This window comes from Gouania willdenowi, chromosome 16 (assembly GCF_900634775.1).
Source record: "Gouania willdenowi chromosome 16, fGouWil2.1, whole genome shotgun sequence".
Lineage (NCBI taxonomy): Eukaryota > Metazoa > Chordata > Actinopteri > Blenniiformes > Gobiesocidae > Gouania > Gouania willdenowi.
This window is the reverse complement of record NC_041059.1, coordinates 3,069,965-3,091,989: the sequence shown is the minus strand read 5'-3', so window position 1 is coordinate 3,091,989 and position 22,025 is coordinate 3,069,965. Positions and strand designations below refer to the sequence as shown.

Here is a 22,025-nt window from a genome sequence, read left to right as displayed (position 1 = left end):
GACCAATGTTATTTCTGCTGTTTTTGATCAAAATGATGTCGTAGCATGTTGTACACCTTACAACGATGGTAAAGAGGCGTAATTTGTTTGCCGTTGCCTTCAGGTGGCTGAAGTTTGAGGAGGACGTGGAGGACGGCGGTGAGCGTTGGAGTAAACCCTACGTAGCCACGCTGTCACTGCACAGTCTGTTTGAGCTGCGTTCCTGTATTCTGAAAGGAACGGTTCTACTGGACATGAACGCCAGAGACCTGGAGGAGATCGCAGGTCAGCACGGGCACATGCTTTCTAGAGCAGGGGTTCTCAACCTTGGGGTCGGGACACTGGGAGGGAGTTGCCAGATGCCTTTAAGAGACTTTTTGCTTATTTTTACCCTTTTTCTGCAACGACACCAAATTTTCCATATTTGAACCTATTTTCATAACTTTTCTTGCCATGTTTTTTCTCCTTTTAATGGATTTTGCTCCATTACTCCCACTTTTGCCACTTCTCCATCACATTTCAATGCCTTTTCTGCTTTTGTCACATATGTTGACCTATTATTGTCACTTTTAACCTCTTTTCACCATATATTTCATGCTTTTTGCCAATTTAACCACATTCATGATTTGTCATGCCCATTCTTTGCCAGTTTAAACTAATTGTTTCAATATTGACACTTTGATCCATTTTTACCACTTTTTTTTGTCTGTTTTTGTCTACTCTAATTTGAAACTTTTAACCAATTTCTGTGGTTTTTACATTTCTCCACCTTTTCCACCATTTTTGGTCACTTTTAACCCATTTTATTTCTGACTAAAACAAGGATTTACATCTTTTAGATGAGTATAATAATAGTCTAATATCTTCCTGGATAACAGTGGATATTATTCAGATGAATAAATAAATGTGGTTATTACAGATTAATAGAACAATGGACCATCAGTTTGCTGACTTTATGGATGGGTCTTAAAGAACCACTGCTCTACGAGCAGTAAAAGCTTCTCCTAAGTTTTCCGAGTCCATCCAGATGTGAGGTCCATCTCTCTCTTCTCTCTCAGACATGGTGATTGACAGCATGGTGACGTCGGCTCAGCTGGAAGAAGGCGCACGTGAGAAAGTACGCGAGGCCTTGCTGAGGCGTCACCACCATCAGAACGAGAAGAAGCTGAGTCACCGCATCCCGCTGGTCCGATCTTTTGCAGACATTGGCAAAAAACACTCCGACCCCCACCTGCTGGAGCGGAACGGTGAGACATTTTTATCGTCCATTTTTCTAAAGAGTGGTGAAAGGTTGTTCTTCAAGGATCCCCAGCAGAGCTCCCTCTGATGTGATAGGGCTTCATTAACACTGTCCGTCCTGCTTTACCATGTGTCTCATTGTTTATGGTTAGACTTGTAACATGCACGCACAGCCCCTCTTTAGTTTAGAGCTTCAGCTCACTAAATCTCCATCAGTCCCCTGTGACCACCAAACAAACATAAAGAAAAACCGTTGTGAGAGGCTCCGTTTCTTTACTTCAAAACAATAATTGACATTTTCAAGATGTTCATGTCTGTGTTTAACTACCTTCAGGGGTCCACTGCAGATAAAACGCTGATCCAGACTTTAGAACAATAATGATCTGCAGAGGCAGTGATGACGCTTCATTGTCTTGATTGGACGGTTTCACGGGAAGCTGAGATAGACGGAAAATCACTGAGTGACCTTTGCTTTTTACAGGAAAGAGACGGAACCTGAGCTGGCGAACCTGAACGCCTCGTGCTGCTGATGCCGCGTTCCCTGAAAACTGTGAAACAAACCAACACTTGCGTGCAGATGTGTCATAAAAGTCCTCAAATCTAGTGACGCACCCATATTTCTTCCAACCAATTCTATAACTGACAAGAAAAATAAATGGTTTTCCGCCAAATTTTAATTATCATAAAAACTGGGAAAAATATTGTTATATTTACTGTTGATTTAAAAACGTATTTCCTTGCGTTCCTCTGACGGTATGTGCTGCTCTTCTGTCATTTTTGATGGCGTCATTTCAGGTGACGGATAAGGAAATGTGAAGTAGTTTTCCATCCTCTCTGAGTCTTTGTGTCTGATTATTCCCTCCTGGTAGCCATGATTAGGAGCGTTTTCTAAAATCTAAGGAAAGGAGGCTCAATGCTTCCTTTATAACCTCCTTTAGCCTAGGAGATCACATAATGCTGACCCACATTTCTTTGCAACAACAACATTTAAAGGGACCCGCTCGTCAGAGTGTTCACGGGAACTCACGATGACATGAAACAGACTTTCTGTGGTTCAAGAAAAAGGGATCTTTTTCTTATTATTTTTGTTTGATTCAACATATTTCATTCACCTAGGAATGCTTTATGTGGTTGTACATGTGTATATCTACAACGTTATGTAGGCCTATGTCTGCCATAAATTTAACAATTACATAAAATCCTACTTATTTTGGATTAATGTTGATTAGTGATTGGAAGGTGAGTGTGAGCAACCATTCTCAATGTGACATTCTGTTTGTTTCACTTTGGTTCCTCGTAGCCTGGTAACCTCTTTTCCTTTGATTTACATTCAAACCTTGTGATTTATTATGAGATTATATCAGTGGTCGTTAGAGGCACAGGGGAAAGTGTTAGAAATGTGCTTTAAGTCCATTTTACGAAATGTGTAGCTTTTTCACCATGGCAGACGCCACTAACCTTCTGATGTCAACGTGATGGCCTTTCCCTAACTCCTTTAGGAAGTCTCAGAACACCTTTACTTAACCCTGTGATGTCATCCATGGGTTTAAGGAAAAGTGCATAGGAAAGGAGATTAGGAGGGAATATTCGGACGCAGCCGTGAGTTCCATGTCTTGACTCTCTGGCGCCCCCTACAGGTCTGCTGGTGTCTCCACAGTCCGCTCCTGGAAACCTGGACAACAGTCGAGCCAGCGAGGGTCGCATCACCGGAGGCAGCCGTGAGAACAGCAGCGTGGACTTTAGCAAGGTAACACATTTGTTTTGAGGTGTTTTCATATGTTCTCATGTGTTTTGGGGTTTGCTCGTAATTTAAAGAGTAACTACACCCCAAAACCACTTGCTGCTTTTATCAGAGTGGTGGGGGTCTATTACTACTATTATTGGGCGTTAGGCGGGGGTACACCCTGGACAGGGCGCCAGTCCATTGTAGGGCATCACACACATACACACACACACTCACACACTGAAGAATTTCTGTAATTTTCCAAGAAAAATCCACATAAAGGCTACGCTCTATTGGCTAATGAAGGCGCCCTTTAAACAACTCGGCCAATCAGAACAGGCAGGTAGTTTATTTTTTAAGTATTTTTGTATGTTTCAGTATTTTTTAGTGGTTTGTGTTTAGTTTCCAATGTTTAAGTTATTTTGATACTAAAATGTCATGTGATGAGGGCCCGTCCAGCTTCTCTTTATTTGTCCTTGTATGAAGGTGTCACATGACTAATAGTGTAACATTATATGAGAGTGAAATCTATTGATTTTTTTTTTTTTTACACTGAATTTCAATGCTGAAAATTTTAAGTGATGAAAGATTAGAATGAAATTCAGATTTCCTTCCATACAGGGGATTTCTCAGCATAATGTTTTTAAGTAATAATGATAATAATGATAATGCATAAAATTCATATAGCGCTTTTTTGGAAACTCAAAGCTGCCTAACATAAGACAAACACAAATAAAGAAAAGAAAAAGAATAACAATGAAAATAAAAGAAAGGTTAAGACAAAGCAGGTTTGAACAGGTGTGTTTTGAGGAGTGTTTCAGATTTGTTTCTTTTCTTCGTCTGTTTCAGGTGGACATGAACTTTATGAAGAAGATCCCAGCGGGGGCCGAGGCCTCCAATGTTCTGGTTGGTCAGGTGGACTTCCTGGAGCGGCCCATTATCGCCTTTGTGCGTCTGTCCCCGGCCCTGCTGCTGAGCGGCCTCACTGAGGTGCCCGTGCCCACCAGGTGAACACCACCCTGCTGCCCTCTGAGCGTGCACACTCTGATCTGATCTTTTCTGATCTGATCTGATCTGATCTGAACTGGTCTGATCTGGTCTGATCTGGTTCTCTGCTCAGGTTTCTGTTCCTGTTGCTCGGGCCGTTTGGAAAAGGTCCTCAGTACCACGAAATCGGACGCTCCATCGCCACGCTGATGACAGACGAGGTCAGAAAGAGCTTTAAACAGCACGTGATCAATTTGAGCCCATTTTTACCCTTTTTCTGCAACTGCACCAAACTTACCACATTTTAACCTATTTTATCACTTTTTCTTGCCATATTTTGCTCCTTGAAATTTATTTTTGCTGCATTTCTCCCATTTCTGACATTTTTCTTTCAAATTCCAATGCCTTTTCTGCACATTTTCAGCACTTATAAACCCTTTCTACCACTTTTCCACCTAATGTCACATATGTTTACCAATTATTGTCACTTTTAACCTCTTTTCACCATATTTCATGCTGATTTTTTTGCCAATTTAACCACACTCTGCATTTGTTACCACTTTAAACGAATTGTTGCTGTATTGACACCTTGAACCTTTTTTACCACTTTTTCCGTCTGTTTTTGGCCACTCTAATTTGCAGCTTTTATGTGCCACTTGAGTCTTTTTGTCATCTAAGGCAGGGGTTCTCAACCTTGGTGTCGCAAGACATAGATATTTTTTCTTATTTTTACCCTTTTTTTGTAACTACACCAAACTTCCCATATTTTAACCTGCTTTCATTACTTTTTCTTGCCATATTTTTGCAACATTTAATGCATTTTGAGCTACATTACTCAATGCATTTTCTGCATTTTTAAGCCATTTCCACCACTTTTCCCTTTTCCCTTATTGTTGTCATTTTTAAACTCTTTTCTCTATTTGTCATGCCCATTATATTATTTGCCAGTTTAAACAAATTGTTCCAATATTGACACTTTAAACCTTTTTTTACCACTTTTTTGTCCATTCTATTTTGCAATTTTTAAACAATTTCTGTGGTTTTAAATCCCATTTCACCACCTTTTCCACCATTTTAAACCTGTTGTATTTCTGATTAAAACAGGGATTTACATATTTAAGATGACTACATACTATGGAGCAAATAATAATAGTAAACGTCCTGGATAACAGTGCATATTATTCAAATGAATAAACAAATGTGGTTATCACACATTCATAGATATTTTTATACTGATTTTATTTGAAATACATTACATCTTAATTTCAGAAAGTGAATGTATAGAATACAGTTTGAGTTTGTGTTTTAATTTGAAGAGAATTTTAGCTCTTTGTGCCTCTTCCTGCACTGCATATCTATTTCTGTGATATTATGTGTTTTTTTTTGTTTCATTTTTTAAATAAGTGAAAGAATATAATTAAAAAACTATTTCAATGTTATTTATGTATTTATCTTTTCGTCTATTTTGCACAGCAAAAATAACATATAATATCAAATTAAATTGGAATCAACAGCACGTAATTTTATTTCCAGGTGACCCCAAGGTTGAAAAACCCTGCAGTACCAGTACCACAGACCAGACACTCACACTCAGCTTCTCGCTCCACAGGTTTTCCACGATGTTGCGTACAAAGCCAAGGATCGTAACGACCTCCTGTCTGGGATCGATGAGTTTCTAGATCAGGTGACCGTTCTCCCTCCTGGCGAATGGGATCCAAGCATCCGCATCGAACCGCCCAAGAGCGTCCCGTCTCAGGTCAGACATACACACATTTATGATTGATGCACGAATATGGATTTATTCTAGCTGATCAGATCACTGACTAAAGGGTAAAGGGGCGGGGCTACGTCATTAATCCATAAACATCATTCCACTTATGAGGCTCTGTTTTTTGATTGAAAAAGCTGAAATGTATGTTGGATAAATGGGGGGGTGGCCGGGCGTGCTGGGAGCTATTTTTATGGACTTGGAAAAAAGCATTTGTCACAATAAACCATAGAATCCTTTTATCCAAACAAGGTGGTCGTAGTCTCTTAGAAGGTGCATTAAATTGGTTTCAATTATACTTGAGAGATAGAAAACACTTTTAGAAAGTTCAATTCTCCCTATTATAAAGTGTTTCTTACCCTTCCTTAGGGAGAGCTAGTGATGGTGACAATTATGCAATAAAATACAGTACATTCATTTATTTAATTGTGTAGGAGGAACTTAGACAAGGAGTGATAAGAATTACAATATTCTTTATTATTAATATTACAGTAATTTGCTTTAGGAGGTGCCATCTGAAATTGAGTTAAAGTGTGTGTGTGCGTGTGTGTGTGTGTGCCTGAGGAGTGCTCTTTTCAGCTGCCCACAGCAATGGCGCCGGGTCGGGAAATGCCCGTATGTTGTGACATCACGTGGGAACTATATATATATCCAAGCCTGTGGTCACGTGACTGCCATGAAGTGAAACGTTCTTCAGGCATTCTCCAGGTCACATGACCTGGCCAAAGACGGTCCAGCTTTTTTGTATATGACCTTATTTTAAGAATTCCTTGAGTGAATGAAAGAGTTAATGGCAGTTTAGAAAAATACATTTCAAACTTTTATCAGAAATTTGTGTCCAGGTGGGCGGGAAGGCACATGGTTCTTTAAAGTTTGTGAAGGCCATTTGTTTAGGGTAGCAAGAGAGAGAAGGGAGGACATGTCTTCCTACAATTGCAATAACAAAACATGCATTACTGTTTTAAAAAGATTTCCCTTCTTGTAATGTTGACCTTCCCTCATCTTTAATATTGTCTGTAGTAACTCATTTGGAGTTGGAGGAAATGCATTTCAACAGTAATTTTTAGCACGTCTTATAAAAATACTTTTCCTGTGAATACAATATTTTTTGCAAGTGAAGGACCAATATTCACAAAAAAAATTGTTAAAACCATTTACTATGTGCATGAGATTATTATAATCTCTAATGCCATCAGAAAAAAAGAATCTAATTATTATTTTTTTTATAAATGAGCAGCCCGAGCCTGGGATTACGGATGAACATGTGCTGCTTGTATTTATCTCTGGTCTGTGTAATACATTTATTGTTCAAACAACTTAAGTTTTTTTTTTTTTAACGACTATACATAATTGTGCACCCTAAGCCCCGCCCACTACTCTGAGACGTTTACTAATGTTTCCTGGTGGTCGCCCTCCACAGGAGAAGAGGAAGACGGCGTCCGTCCCCGACGGCTCCGCCCACTGCTACGACACGGCTAAGGAGGCGGAGCATCAAGCCGGTCCCGAGCTGCAGCGCACCGGTCGTCTCTTTGGAGGTTTGGTGAAGGACGTGAGGAGGAAAGCTCCGTTTCTGTGGAGCGACATCAGAGACGCCGTCAGCCTGCAGTGCCTGGCCTCCGTGCTCTTCCTCTACTGCGCCTGCATGTCGCCCGTCATCACGTTCGGAGGCCTGCTGGGCGAGGCCACGCAGGGAAACATTGTAAGGTTACCACGGCAACCAGGGTTGGGGTCAATTATACTTGTAGTTGCATAATTGATAATTAATTACGATTAAAACGTAGTTATAACTGTAATTGTAATTGAAAAAATGTGTTGCTGTTGTAATCTCAATTGAATTATAATTATAAATTCAGATAATTGATGTCATAATTGTAATTGGCATGATAATTCTATAAAAACTTTACCTTGTGTATGATGACAATAAAAGCATTATATTCTATAATAATAATAACTTTAATTTGTAAAGTTCTTACATTTAGCAATATCAAAGTGCTACATGGTTCACAACTGACCCGTTAGCATTAGAGATGCTAACAGAAAGCTAACACAAGAGGAAGGAGATTATTTATTAAAGGCTCAGTAATTGTGATTAATTGTAATTAAACTTCAGTGACTGAGGATGTAATTATAATTGACTTTCAGGAGAAAAATACTAATTGTAGTTTTAATTGGAAAAAGGCTGGTCACTATAATCGTAGTTGAAAATAGACAATTGAAAACATAATTGTAATTGAAAAATGTAATTGAGCCGAACCCTGACGGCAATTCTCAATTACTAAAGTTCAATTACAATTAATAACAATTACTGAGCCTTTAATATATAACCACATTAAATGTAACCTTCCTCTTGTGTTAGCTTTCTGTTAGCATCTCTAATGCTAACGTGTCAGTTTGACCTTAAATCAGCTGTAAAATACACTAAAAATATTATATACCATCTAATTATTTTCTCATTTCTTTGTTACCTTGTTATTCTAACTTATCAATGAAAATATTGGTATTAATATTTTTGATGTGGGCGTCTGAGCCTTTTGTCTGTCATAGCCCTAGATTTAAATTTATAAAACAAATTGCTGAAATGATCAACAACAAAACTGACAGGTAAAGTAAACATGTTTTAATTATTGTTAACTCTGTATGTTTTACGTTTAATTCATTTGTAATTGACAGTTTTTATAGAATTTCCATGCCAATTACAAAGTCAACGTGTGTGTGGTCCTAGTCTTATATGAAGCTGTTCTAAAGTGCGTTATTGTGTGCAGAGTGCCATGGAGTCCCTGCTGGGAGCGTCTCTGACCGGCGTGGTCTACGCCATGTTCTCTGGTCAACCTCTCACCATCCTGGGCAGCACCGGTCCAGTTCTGGTCTTTGAGAAGATCCTCTACAAGTTCTGCAGGTGAGTGTTCACATTCATGGCAATGCACACCCCTAGTTGTTATTTAAAGTTATAATGAACTGCGTAGTTTATTTATTTAGGCAAAGCATTATTTTAAGAAATGTGCAGTGAACATATTTTCCATTTTCCTCTGGGCTAAGCTGTTTACGGAACCTAGAAACACCAGTTGTGTGACATTTTAGGGACTGTGTGTGTGTGTGTGTGTGTGTGTGTGTACTGTATTGCAGTGAGCAGCGCCCCCTGCTGCCAGTCCTCAGTAAAAACCATGAGTAGTGGTGGTGTGTGTGTGTCGGTGCTCTTTATTATTATTATTATTATTATTAATGTGGTGCTCACATGGGGAACAGCAGGAAGCCACTGAACGTGCTGTGGTGGTTGCTGTTGTCCCAGATCTGCGTGTTGTGCCAAAGCTGCAGCGACAGTCGGTCGCCCTGCTCCAGCAGCAGGGTGGCGCCGTTGGACGCCGTGTCGCTGCCCTCGCCCGACGACTGTTCGTGAACGATGAGCTGGATGGATGCGTCGTTCTTGTAGAGCACGGCGCTCATGGGGAAGTGAGTGGGAGCGTTGGCGGTGAAGCGGATGTAGTAGACGCCGCGGATTGGAGCAGTGAACTCACCTGAAACCCAACAAATTAAGGACTCTTAATTGTCTGATGTCATAGCCCCGCCCCCTTTCCCTGCTCAGCCAGTGCTGCTACATGCTAAGCTAAACTATGATCCTCAAAAGTGTTTATAGCTCTGTGTCCGGCACCAGAGAAAAATGGGACACCCCTCCCCCCACCATGGTAGAACTAAACACAACTGTATTTTTTGATATATAAGATATATAAGTTATTCTTGTGGTCTCCAGAAATAGTGGCAGGGGTCTTTTTGAACACATTTTAATGATATACCATGGTCACGATTTTTGCGATTTATCAAAAACATGTGCGTGCGTGTGTGTTTAGTGTGTGTGAGGTGTGTTCACTGACCCGTCTCCACATTGTACGTCTGGCCGATGTTGGTCATCACGTCTTTGTAGATCAGCTTTTTGCTTCCGAGCACAGTTTTCTGCAGACCATTACCTCCCAGGGAGACGGAAAACGCCACCTTAGGCACATCTGAGGAGGAAGAGAGCCGTCATTTCTTCATCCTTTCACAATAAGAGCTCGCACTGAGTACATATGAAGCAGACTGACCTCTGATGGCTTTCAGCTCCTGCTCTGTGGCCTCCAACCTCTCCTTGATGTCTACAGACACACACACACACACACACGGTTGGTAAACATCCGTTGAGCAGAACCCGTTGAGTATTGACTAGTTTGTAACACTGGGCTTACATTGAGTCGAGCACGTAATGAGACTCCAGTGGCGTTTTAAACCACCTGGTGTCTCATGTTACCAGGTGACTAGTCTGAGTGATAGCTGGTCATTAAAAGTGACCAAAAAGGTTGGAAAAGGTGGTGAAATGGGATTTTAAAAACCACAGAAATTGGTTAAAAGTTACAAATTAAACTGGCAAAAATGGACAGAAAAAGTGGTAAAAATGGTTCAAACTAAGTGTCAGTATGGGCTTAAAAGTGGCAGAAAGAAGTAGTAATAATGTGTTTACACTAACAAATAATGGGAATGACAAATCGTGAATGTGGTTAATTTGGCAAAAAAAATAGGCATGAACTATGGTGAAAATACTTTAAAGTGATAATAATGGGTCAACATATGTGACATTAGGTGGAAAAATGATGGAAAGGGTTTATTAGTCCTCAACATGTCTGGAAAGTTGAAAAAATGTGTAGAAAAGACATTGAAATGTGATGTAGAAGTGTCAGAAATGGGAGTAATGTAGCAAAAATGCACAAAAGGAGCAAAAATATGGCAAGAAAAAGTGATGAAAATGGGTTAAAATATGGCATTTTTGCTGTAGTTGCAGAAAAAGGTGAAAAATATGGGTTGAAATTGTTCAAAAAATATTCTTCGTTTCTTGAAGGCATCTGGTGACCCCCTCACAGTGTCTCGTGACCCCAAATGGGGTTCTGACCCCTAATTTAAAGCATGGAGTGGTTTCTTTATGACTTAAACACAAATTACTGTTACTTTTGAACAGATGGTTAATCTGTGACTCGGCAAAATTGGGCTGTAGTTTTTACGTTAAAAAAACATGATTAAACTAATCAATTTGCACATTTTTTTTCGATACGATAATCGTGCTGTAAAATTTTTCAATATATATCGCCAAATCGTTTTTTTTTTTTTTCACCCTTACTAAACTAAACATTGATGTTTCTCAGTAAATCTGACATTAAAGAAACGAGTCTTTGATGAAAACGTAACAAACCTTTGTTCTGTGTCTGCATCACTTTTACTAACGCCTGAATGTCCTTCATCTGGGCGTCACCCTCAGTGTTTGGTGGCTGTTCGTCCACCCTGGAACACAAACGAATCACAAGTCAGTTTCCTTCCTTTAGCCCACAGACAACGCAGTGTGAGCTAAAGCGTGTAGTAGCATTAGCATTAGCATTACTGTAGTGCTCTAAACCTGTCCACGACATGTGCAACTGACTTTGTGTAAAACACTGACAGCAGATCATTTTGTCCAAGAATGCACAAAAGGATGAAAAAACAAACGCAAAAATGACTCCAAAAACAGAAAAAAACAAAAACTTGCAAAATGACTCGAAACGCACACAAAGAGACAAAAATAACTTTAAAAACACAAAATGACAACAAATAGTGAAATAATACAAATTACATAAAAGGACAACACAAATACACCAAGAGACGACAAAAGTTAAATCTGATGTTTCCTGTATTAGTTAATTATTCTGGGGTCATGACCCCTTGTAAGGTTGCCTGAAATGTCTAGATATTTATTTATTTATCTGAATAATATTCACTGTTATCCAGGATGTTTGCTATTTTTTGGGCCATAGTATATAGTCATCTTAAAGAGAGAAATAAAATGGGTTGAAAGATACAAAAATGGTGAAAAGGTGATGAAATGGGATTTTAACAACTACAGAAATTGATTAAAAAACGGACTGAAAAAGTGGTAAAAAGGGTTCAAAGTGTCAATATTAGAACAATTAGTTTAAACTGGCAAATAATGGGCATTAATAATGGTGAAAAGAGGTTAAAAGTGGCAATATGGTGTCAGCATATATGACATTAATATATTGGTCTGACTCTGAGCTCATCGTCGCCATGGCGACCTGGGTCAGAGGTGGGGTTTGCAGGTGCTCACATGGAGAAGAGCAGGAAGCCGCTGAAGGTGCTGTGGTGGTTGCTGTTGTCCCAGATCTGCGTGTTGAGCCACAGAACCATCCTGAGTTGGTCGCCCTGCTCCAGCAGCAGGGCGGCGCCATTGGACGCCGTGTCGCTGCCCTCGCCCGACGACTGCTCATGAGCGATGAGCTGGATGGATGCGTCGTTCTTGTAGAGCACGGCGCTCATGGGGAAGTCAGTGGGAGCGTTGGCGGTGAAGCGGATGTAGTAGACGCCGCGAATCGGAGCGGTGAACACACCTGTGGAGCAAACGGGATGCTGTAACTATGACGATGATGGGACGATGTGAACCAATGTTTGGATTTTGACAGTCTCAACCTGTCTCTGAGTTGTAGGCTCCGCCCACATTGGTCAGCACATCCTTGTAGATGAGATATTTGTTTCCTGTGGTGGTCTTCACCAGGCCGTTTCCTCCCAGAGACGCAGCGAACGCCACCTTTGGAGTCTCTGCACAACAAAAGCATGGCGTGACAGAATCATTCAATCAGAGCTGGGGTCAATTATATTTGTAATTCCTTAATTGATAAGCAATTACAATTATGACGTTTTTTTTTACCGACACAAAAGGTATACTGACAGAAAAAAGGCTCAGACGCCCACACCAAAAATATTAATACCAACATTGTTATTGATTAGGAAGCCTATCAAGGTAACCAAGAGATGAGAAACAAATAATACTTTTTATTGTATTGTACAGCTGATTTAAGACATTTTAAAATAGATCTGTTAGCGTTAGAGATGCTAACAGAAAGCTAACACAAGAAGGTTACATTTTATGGGCTTATTTATTAAAGGCTCAGTAATCATGATTAATTGTAATTGAACTTTACTAATTGAGAACGTAATTGTTATTAATTTTCAGGGGAAAAATAATAATTGTAATTTTAGTTGTAATTGGAAAAATGGCCCTTAATCGTAATTGAGTTGTAATTGAACATGGATAATTGAAGATGTAATTGTAATTGACCCCAATCCTGCATCAAGGATCTCTAACATCTGATTGGTCAGCAGGCTGATGTAGGTGTGGCTTGTGTGATTGGTAATCAACTGAAACATCTTGAACTGTGATTATCGTATGTTATCTTGGCTCTTACTAGTGGGTGTTACAGTTTGACTGGTAATCATGCTATTCTCTGCCTGTTGGTGCAGAGCAGGGGTGTCAAACTCAATTTAGTTCAGGGGCAAAATACGGAGCAGTTTGATCTGAAGTGGGCCACAGATTTTATGCGGGGAAAACAAGTATTGTGGCCTAGTTTGTACTTCTTCGTATACAGGGATGCTGTTGATTGGAGCTGGCAGCTTTCTGATCTACTGTAAAGTCTTTATTTAGTTGAAAGATGGGGCAGAGCATTGAACTCTCAGACTATCACAATGAACAAACTCAAAAGTAAGCATGAGGCTACTTTGGAGCGTTTGCGTGGAATCCCATTGATCTTGGAGAGAATGGAGAGGATGTCTTGGCTAATTGCTGTTTTATGCCTTACATTGGATTTACTGAGACTAGAGACTCCAAGGCTACTGAAAGAGTGCTAGTCTGAAACAAAAACAAATCGTTATCAGCCTTTGGCCTCCCCCCCACACTCCGCCCAAAGGTTGTGTCTAAATCTCACCATGGATGTTTACAGATCTGATGCCCCCCCCCCCACCTCCTCATCTCCCATTTGCCATCTGGACTCTTGTCTTCTGAACCAGGCCACATGATATCTGACTGTTTCAGAGTAGAGAGCAAAGGTTTTATTTTGTCTACGCCTTCACCGCACTCCACCCGTTCCCCCCTCCAGCTCAGGGAAGTGTGGAGAAGCACCCAAAGGCTGCACGCCCGTACCCCCCAGTGGCTATCCTCTTTCCCTCTGCAGCCCCCTACACCCGCCCCCGGATCCACCACCCACCCACACCTGTCCGTGCCATGTTTCGTGACTCTTTTTGTCTCGTGCCGAGGTGGTTTCTCCCGAGTGTTAAACTGCACTCCCCATAGGGAATTCAGTCTAAGACCTGCCTTTTCCCCCTCACCCCCTCCCTTTCCTACTGTTCTTATCCCACTTCTCGTCTATCTTATGATGGCGCCAAAAATGGCAGTCGCGGTGTGTTGATGTGTGTCTTTTCACTACAACGACCAAGTTAAATTCCTTGTACTGTTCTAAACTGTACGAATAAAAACCTTTGTGATTCTGACATAAAATACAAAAATATGTAAGAAACCAACAATATCCAAGCAAAAAGTGACAGATGTCAGTCCCAACAGGTTTTTCACTCAATTAAGGAAAAAAATAATGTAATTTTAGGAAAATTGCAGGATTTTGTAAGAATTTTGAGTTCTTTCCACAGTTTAACTTTAAAGATGTTATAAGCACTGGGAAAACTGAGAAACTGCAAATTACTTGTGGCCCTGCTATCTTGTGTATTTGTAGCGGTTGGTGTTATGGTTGGAGTTGTGATGGTGTTATTTTGTGAGTGCTTGCACCAGTTGTTATCACGGTGCGATTGGTGGCCGTGTTATCTCGTTCTGGTTTGCGTCTCACCTCTGACTCTCTTCAGCTCTCTCTCTGCCACCCCCAGGCGCTCGCTCATCACTGTGGAGGAAAAAACACACTTCTTTACTTTCCTGTGCTCCAAAGTAGTTAGAAACCAGTCTGACACCTGTTAGTGGTCTGTGGTTTAGCTGGAAACCAGTTTAAATACAGCCTTTATTGAAAAGAATTTAGAGGAAAACTTTAAACAACTTTAAACTTTTTTTTTTTTTTTTTTTTTTTAAGTGTTTAACGTTGTGCTTCAATAACGTGTATATGATAATAATATGTTATAAATACTGACTATTCACATGGAAATATTCACATTTATTGAACAACAATAATGCGTACCGTACTGTGTACATTTTAGGACATCCTCAGGTCTCAGGGTGAGGTATCAGGAAAACCTCTGTCATTTATCAGACCAAACAGACTCATGACTCAGCAAAACCTGCATCAAATGAAACGCCGTCAAATGACACGGCCTCAGGCTTCAAAATAAAAGTCGTCAGACTCAATGGCCTCAGGACGTAAAACACAACATGACGTTGTATTTTGAAGAAACCGGAAATACACATGACGTCATTAACATGTGCTGCTTCGGATACAAGAGTAAAGTTAAAAACAGTTATTTTCTATTTATTTTTAAACGTTAAGATGTATCAATGGTTTTGCTGAGTCATGAGTCAGTTTGGTATACAACAGAGGTTTTCCTGATACCTCACTCTGAGACCTGGAAAAGTCTGAAAATATGCACCATAAATGTAACATTTGTCAGGTTATAACTTTTGATCCCAGTGGATCTACAGAGACCAAACCTGTTCCCAGAGGATCTGGTTCTGTTCTGCTGTCAAGTTAAACCCAGTTTAGCCTTACCTTTTCCATCCAGCTTCAGTTCCTCCAGAGCCTCCATCACCTTCTTCAGCTCGGCCCTACTGTCCTCGGGGGGCGATGCCGGGCCGGAGTGGGCCAGGCCGAGCAGAACCAGCAGCAGCAGGGCAGTCAGGGGGCGAGGCATGATGTGAGACACAGGAGAGCCTGTATGTGTGTGGTTTATATACGTTTTTGTGTGTGCGCGTGGGCGTGCGCTGAACTCCAGGACAGCACCACAGATAAGGACCGGACTCTGCCCCCACATGAGGGACAGTTTTTAGATTTAGATTTTGGTCCATGTCCCTCCTCTTTGTCCAACAACTGAAGTTATACATTAATCCTCTGGGTCTTTCCAGCCTTTGAACCATCAGTAAACACCATCAACCACCGTCTGTTTACTCAGCCCTGACCTCACATCCTGACCTTCAGTAAAGGTCTAAGATCAGAGGTTACCTGGAGACACTGCTCCTATGTCCTCCCTGTCTATCTGTCCTCAGTGAATACCACCTGTCCTACCTGTCCCTGAGGACCAGCATCGGCCTGTGGACGGCCTTCTTCTGCCTGCTGCTGGTGGCCACTGATGCCAGCTCTCTGGTCTGCTACATCACACGTTTCACTGAGGAAGCGTTCGCCGCCCTCATCTGCATCATCTTCATCTACGAGGCCCTGGAGAAGCTGGTCCACCTGGGACACATTTATCCTGTCAACATGAACAACCACCTGGACAACCTCACCTCCTACAGGTGAGACTAAATGACCTACAGGTGAGACTAAATGACCTTCTACAGGTGAGAATAAATGATCTTCTACAGGTGAGACTAAATGACCTCCTACAGGTGAGACTAAACGACCTACAGGTGAGACTAAATGACCTACAGGTGAGACTAAATGACCTACAGGTGAGACTAAATGACCAACAGGTGAAACTAAATGACCTACAGGTGAGACTAAATGACCTACAGGTGAGACTAAATGACCAACAGGTGAAACTAAATGACCTACAGGTGAGACTAAATGACCAACAGGTGAAACTAAATGACCTACAGGTGAAACTAAATGACCTACAGGTGAGACTAAATGACCAACAGGTGAAACTAAATGACCTCCTACAAGTGAGACTAAATGACCTCCTACAGGTGAGACTAAATGACCTTCTACAGGTGAGACTAAATGACTTACAGGTGAGACTAAATGACCTCCTACAGGTGAGACTAAATGACCAACAGGTGAGACTAAACGACCTGGCAGCTGCATCTGAATGGTCCCTCCTATCTCCTTTCCTATCCACTTCTCCTCAACCCTGTGAATGATGTCACAGGATTAAGGAAAGGTGTTAGGAGACTTCCTAAAGGAGTTAGGGAAAGGCCATCACATTGTTTTGACAATCAGACGCACTTCCACTCGGTGACTTAATAATCCGACGACGGTGAATGTTAGTGACGTCTGCCGTAGTGAAAAAACTCCACATTTCCTAAAATGGACTAAAAGCACATTTCTACCACTTTCCCGTGCGCCTCGAACCACTGATATAATCTCATGAATCACAAGGTTTGAATGTTAATCAAAAAAAGAGGTTTCCAGGCTACGAGGAACAAAAGTGAAACTAAAAGACATTCAGAATGGTTGGTGGGTGGCAATCGAGTGGTCCATCTCAAAGGTGGATGCCGATCGTAGCTCCGCCCCTCTCTATCCTGTTATGATGTGTAAACCCGCAGCTTTAAGAGCCAATCCTGTGTCTCTTCATCAATGAAAGCATGTGTGTAATTTAAATGGATCTTTAAGTTGTGCTTGGACTCATGTGGTGATGATCTGTTCCAGGTGTGTGTGTTCAGCGCCTGCTAACGCCTCGGCTGATGTTTTACGTCTGTGGAGCAGCAGGAACCTGAGTGTGGAGAACATCGACTGGGAACAGCTCAGTGTCAAGGTCACAACCTGACCTTCAGCTCTCAAAGGATTGTTTTCAAACTGAACCAATGATTAATGGAAAAATATACATATTATATTTGATGAAAAAATGAAATGGTTTGAAACAGGTTTGGGGTCAATTACATTTTTCAATTAAATTACATCTTCAATTATCCATGTTTAATTACAACTCCATTATGATTAATTTGACCTGTCTATTTTCCAAATACAATGACAATTATTATTTTCTCTTTGAAATCAATTACAATTAACATCAATTATTAAAGTTAATTAAAATTCAATGAATGATAATTACTGAGCCTTTAATAGATAAGCCCATAAAACATAACCTTCCTATTGTGTTAGCTTCCTGTTAGCATCTTCTATGCTAATGAGTCAGTTTTGACCCATGTATTAAATCAGCTGTAAAATACACAAAAAATGTTTTATCTATCATTTAATTAGTTTCTCATCTGTTGGTTACATTGTTAGGCTTCCTAATTAATGAAGATACTGGTATTGATATTTTTGGTGTGGGCATCTGAGCCTTTTTTTTGTCAGAATACACCTAAATAAAAAAAAATAAATAAATGTTAAAATTATCCTCAAGAGAACTAATGGGTGAACTTGATATGAAACATATTTTAATAATTAACTAGGTCTGTGTACGCCATAGAACTGTAACATAGTTCCCCAGTTTTGCATTTAATTACATTGTAAAAAAAAAAAACAGCGTTTTTGGTGCACGTTTGATTCTAACAAATCAAGTTTTACATTTGAGCAATAGCACGACTGCAGAGTTTAAAATAGAGTCCCACTATCTGTGTGTGGTGTGTGTGTGTTTAGGAGTGTGTGGATCTGAAGGGCGAGTTTGTGGGCTCAGCCTGCAGCTCCGGCGGTCCCTTCGTCCCCGACGTCCTCTTCTGGTCCATCATCCTCTTCTTCGCCACCTTCTTCCTCTCCTCCTTCCTCAAACAGTTCAAGACTAAAAGATACTTTCCCACCAAGGTCATTGAGACTCAGCCAACACGTTTTTACATTCTTTCACGTCCTTTCATTTTTACTATTTTCCCGAAGATGGAATTGTTTGTAATAGTCTCTGATTTTTCTTCCTGTTTGAGGCTTTTTCCTGTGTTTCGTTGGGATTTTCTTGACAGTGAGCAAACGTGATGTGATTAGTCAGTCATTGCTGTGCTGCCCCCTGCTGCTTTCTATGTGTCCTAAAATAATTTATCTAAAACTAACCATAAATAATCAATTATTTTTTTATTTTTGAGGTCGAGCTCCATCTACAGCACGTGTCAAACTCAAGGCCCGGGGACCAAATCCAGACCTTTGAAGCAACCAATTTGGCCCACACGAGACAGTAAAAATAACATAGAAAACATGAATTATTTAAAAAATTACCAAATAATCCAGTTGTAGATATCTCAAATTTGACAATTTGATGAAACTCTACAATATTTGAATGCAGTAATTTTTAAAGAGCAAATTGTCGAAAAAACAACATTTTCCCACAAATTTAGCAATTTCTCATAAACGATTCCACAAAATTCAACTAAAATACACAAAAATTGGTTACAAAATCAAGAATGTTTTAAGTGAAGATCCGGCAGGGACTAATATTTAAAACTATTGCATAATTGATATTAAAATTGTTCTTTTTCCTCACCTAAAAAATGCAGCCCACTTGAAATCAAATTGGTTCATATTTGGCCCCTGAACTAAAACAGGAACCAGAGGCAGGAGAAATGTCTCCATCAAGTGTTGACAGTAAAAACAGATTCAAATTTCTTAGAATCTGGGCTTGGAGTTCATTCATTTATTATTTTTCATAGTAGGAAGCAGGTTGCCATGGCAACAAACAATGGTGTCGATCACCGTGGGTTGAAAACCTTTTCTCATCGTTGCTCCTCAGGTTCGATCGGCCATCAGCGACTTCGCCGTCTTCCTCACCATCGTGGTGATGGTGCTGCTGGACTTCATGCTCGGCATTCCTTCACCAAAACTCAGTGTTCCCGCCCGCTTTCAGGTAAGCCCCGCCCACTCTTCATCATGTGACCTTGAGTTATATCACAGGCTCAGCGATGAAGTCAACAACATGAACCTGAGTTAAAGTTGGGTTATTTTTCGGAACAGATCTATTTTATATACATCTAACTATGGACAGGAACAGATCTATTCTATACGTCTGTAACTAAGGATAGGAACAGATCTATTCTTCATACATCTGTAACTCTAAATGTTCTCTAGCCGACCTCCATCCATCGTGGGTGGCTCATCTCTCCTCTGGGACCCAACCCCTGGTGGACGCTGTTGGGGGCGTCCGTCCCCGCCCTGCTCTGCACCATCCTGGTCTTCATGGACCAGCAGATCACTGCCGTCATCGTCAACAGGAAGGAGAATAAGCTGAAGGTGGGCGGAGCCACGACTCACTATTAATAATGACGATGAATGATAAAGCACACACTGGGAGGAGATCATATATGTCCTTAATACGTAGAGTTGGTGGTGTTACTTCCCTCAATTACGGTGGCTGGGAAGTGTCAGGTGAATGCATTTACAGAGTTGTGGCCATTTTGCATGTGTGTTCATTTCTTTAAATGCATTCACCTGACACTTCCCGGCCACCGGGTTTCCGCAACGGAAGTGTTTCCGACGGATCGGTATTACAGACGGACACGTTTCTGGCGGATGTTTTTAACCCACCAGAACAGTTAAGAACAAGAAGAAGACATCGAAACGCGTATGAAAGTAAGTGAAAGTTGATTAGGATACTCTTATATTTTTCATATCAGGCTATCATATCATAATACCCGTCCGTCTGTAATACCGGTCCGTCGGAAACACTTCCGTTGTGGCCTGTTTGCATTTGTGTTTGTTTCTGTAAATGCATTCACCTGACACTTCCTAGCCACCGTACTCAATGACCTGCTGTCAGTGTTTCATACAAATATGGGTTAAAAACATATTCATCTATAGATCGATCTATACTCCTACATATCAATAGTTTTATAGTACAAATTTTACAAAGAACAAAATAACAAAAGCAGTTCAATTCAAAGTGTCATGGAGACACTTTCAAGTCTCATTGGCTTTAACGTGGACATGAAAAATGACATAGAAAAAAACAACAATAAAATATAGAATAAAAGCTTCTTAAAATCATAAAGAAGTGATGAGTCACATTTAGACTTAAGGGTTACTTTTAAATATTAAGTATTATTCTCAATAAGATATTACCATTACAGTTTCTTTCTGTAGAATGTTTTCTCCCAGCAAGTTTGTTTTGTCTTGTTTTTGAATAATATGTTAAGGTTTCATTTATTCAGACAACTTTTTTCAGAAAATTTACTTTGATCTCATGACGTGTTTTGACTGTCAACTCTCAGTCTTCCTCAGAGGCGTCTGCTGATCAAAGCGATCAAAATGTAACTTTAACATAATATTCAAAAAGAAGACCAAAAAAACTTGCTGGAGTTATTACACAGAAGTCAAGGAAACATCAAAGGAAACATCAAAGCGATCATCAGTTGACAGGCGAAACAAGCCAGGAGATCACAGTAAATTTACCCAGTCTCTGGAACCTTTATTTTGGGGGTCACGGCCTGAACAGCTTGAGAACCACTGGTATGTGGCCCACGTAGACCGCTATTTTAAGGGCAACATTCACTCGGGGTCATTTGATGGTCAAACGCGATCTGCAGCTCACAGTTTCACCAGTGTTTTGGTGAAACTGGTGTTCATTTTATCTAATGACTTGCTCCTGTCTGCAGAAGAGCTGTGGCTACCACCTGGACCTGCTGGTGGTTGCCCTTATGCTGGCCGTGTGCTCCATCATGGGGCTGCCTTGGTTCGTGGCGGCGACCGTGCTCTCCATCTCACATGTCAACAGCCTAAAGGTGGAGTCGGGCTGCGCGGCGCCCGGAGAACAGCCCAAGTTCCTCGGCATCCGCGAACAGAGAGTCACTGGGTTCCTGATCTTTGTTCTGATGGGCTGCTCAGTCTTCATGACCTCCGTCCTCAAGGTGAGCATCCTTTTTACGCTCACTGTTTGTTTATAAATGTATTATTTTTTATACTTTTATAGAAATAAACAACACTCAGAAATCAGTCACAAGATAACATAATCACGAGTTAAACTGTAACACCAATTGGTGCAATCGCTCACTGTGCAGAAACTAATCATGAACTATTTCAGTGACGCTCCATGAGAAAAGCTGGAACGTGTCAAAGTTCTTTACAGAAAAGAAAAGTGTGGATTCTAAGCTTCCAATAGTGTCACACAGAGAAATCAAAGAATATTTGAAGAAGTTATGGTCATTTGAATGTTGACAATCGCCACAGTACCGTATTTTCCGGCATATAGGACGTAATTTTTTTCACGACTCAATGTGATCATTCCTGAGCCGATAGTTCATGATAAGAATACATGACAGAGGGAGGAGGGGGATGTTAATTGGTTTTGATGAGTGTGTGCGCCGGATCATGGCGTTCGTTCATCACACGCACACACACACAGTATCCGATTGGCTCTCAGAGGTTCCTCTCCTTTCAGTTCATTCCGATGCCCGTCCTGTACGGAGTGTTCCTCTACATGGGGATGTCCTCCCTCAAAGGCATCCAGGTCAGTGTCCCTCTGTCGCCTTGTCCTTCTTGTCCTACTTGTCCTCATGTTCCAAGTGTTTTCTTGTCCTTCTTGCAGCTCTTTGATCGTATCAAACTCTTCGGCATGCCGTCCAAACACCAGCCAGACTTGATCTACCTTCGTTATGTTCCTCTGTGGAAAGTCCACGTCTTCACGGTGATCCAGTTGTCCTGTCTCATCGTCCTCTGGGTCATTAAGGCGTCCCAGGCTGCCGTAGTCTTCCCCATGATGGTGAGACCA

General features: G+C 40.9%; 1 protein-coding gene across 3 annotated transcripts in view; it reads left to right on the top strand.

The window, feature by feature from the left end:
* The window catches only part of LOC114478619 (sodium bicarbonate cotransporter 3-like), a 29,740-nt gene that overhangs the window by 5,679 nt on the left and 2,036 nt on the right, over window positions 1-22,025 (top strand). For 2 of the 3 annotated variants that reach the window (XM_028471795.1, XM_028471796.1), the window contains exons 5-19: window positions 104-264; window positions 1,038-1,226; window positions 2,856-2,965; window positions 3,791-3,948; window positions 4,062-4,149; window positions 5,538-5,684; window positions 7,117-7,395; window positions 8,459-8,592; window positions 15,730-15,975; window positions 17,051-17,156; window positions 17,984-18,145; window positions 19,056-19,169; window positions 19,391-19,552; window positions 20,914-21,165; window positions 21,696-22,016. In XM_028471795.1, coding sequence (XP_028327596.1) covers window positions 104-264; window positions 1,038-1,226; window positions 2,856-2,965; window positions 3,791-3,948; window positions 4,062-4,149; window positions 5,538-5,684; window positions 7,117-7,395; window positions 8,459-8,592; window positions 15,730-15,975; window positions 17,051-17,156; window positions 17,984-18,145; window positions 19,056-19,169; window positions 19,391-19,552; window positions 20,914-21,165; window positions 21,696-22,016 — 2,629 coding nt within the window. The remainder of the gene's footprint in view (window positions 1-103; window positions 265-1,037; window positions 1,227-2,855; window positions 2,966-3,790; window positions 3,949-4,061; window positions 4,150-5,537; window positions 5,685-7,116; window positions 7,396-8,458; window positions 8,593-15,729; window positions 15,976-17,050; window positions 17,157-17,983; window positions 18,146-19,055; window positions 19,170-19,390; window positions 19,553-20,913; window positions 21,166-21,695; window positions 22,017-22,025) is intronic. The other variant, XM_028471797.1, reaches the window with a different exon arrangement.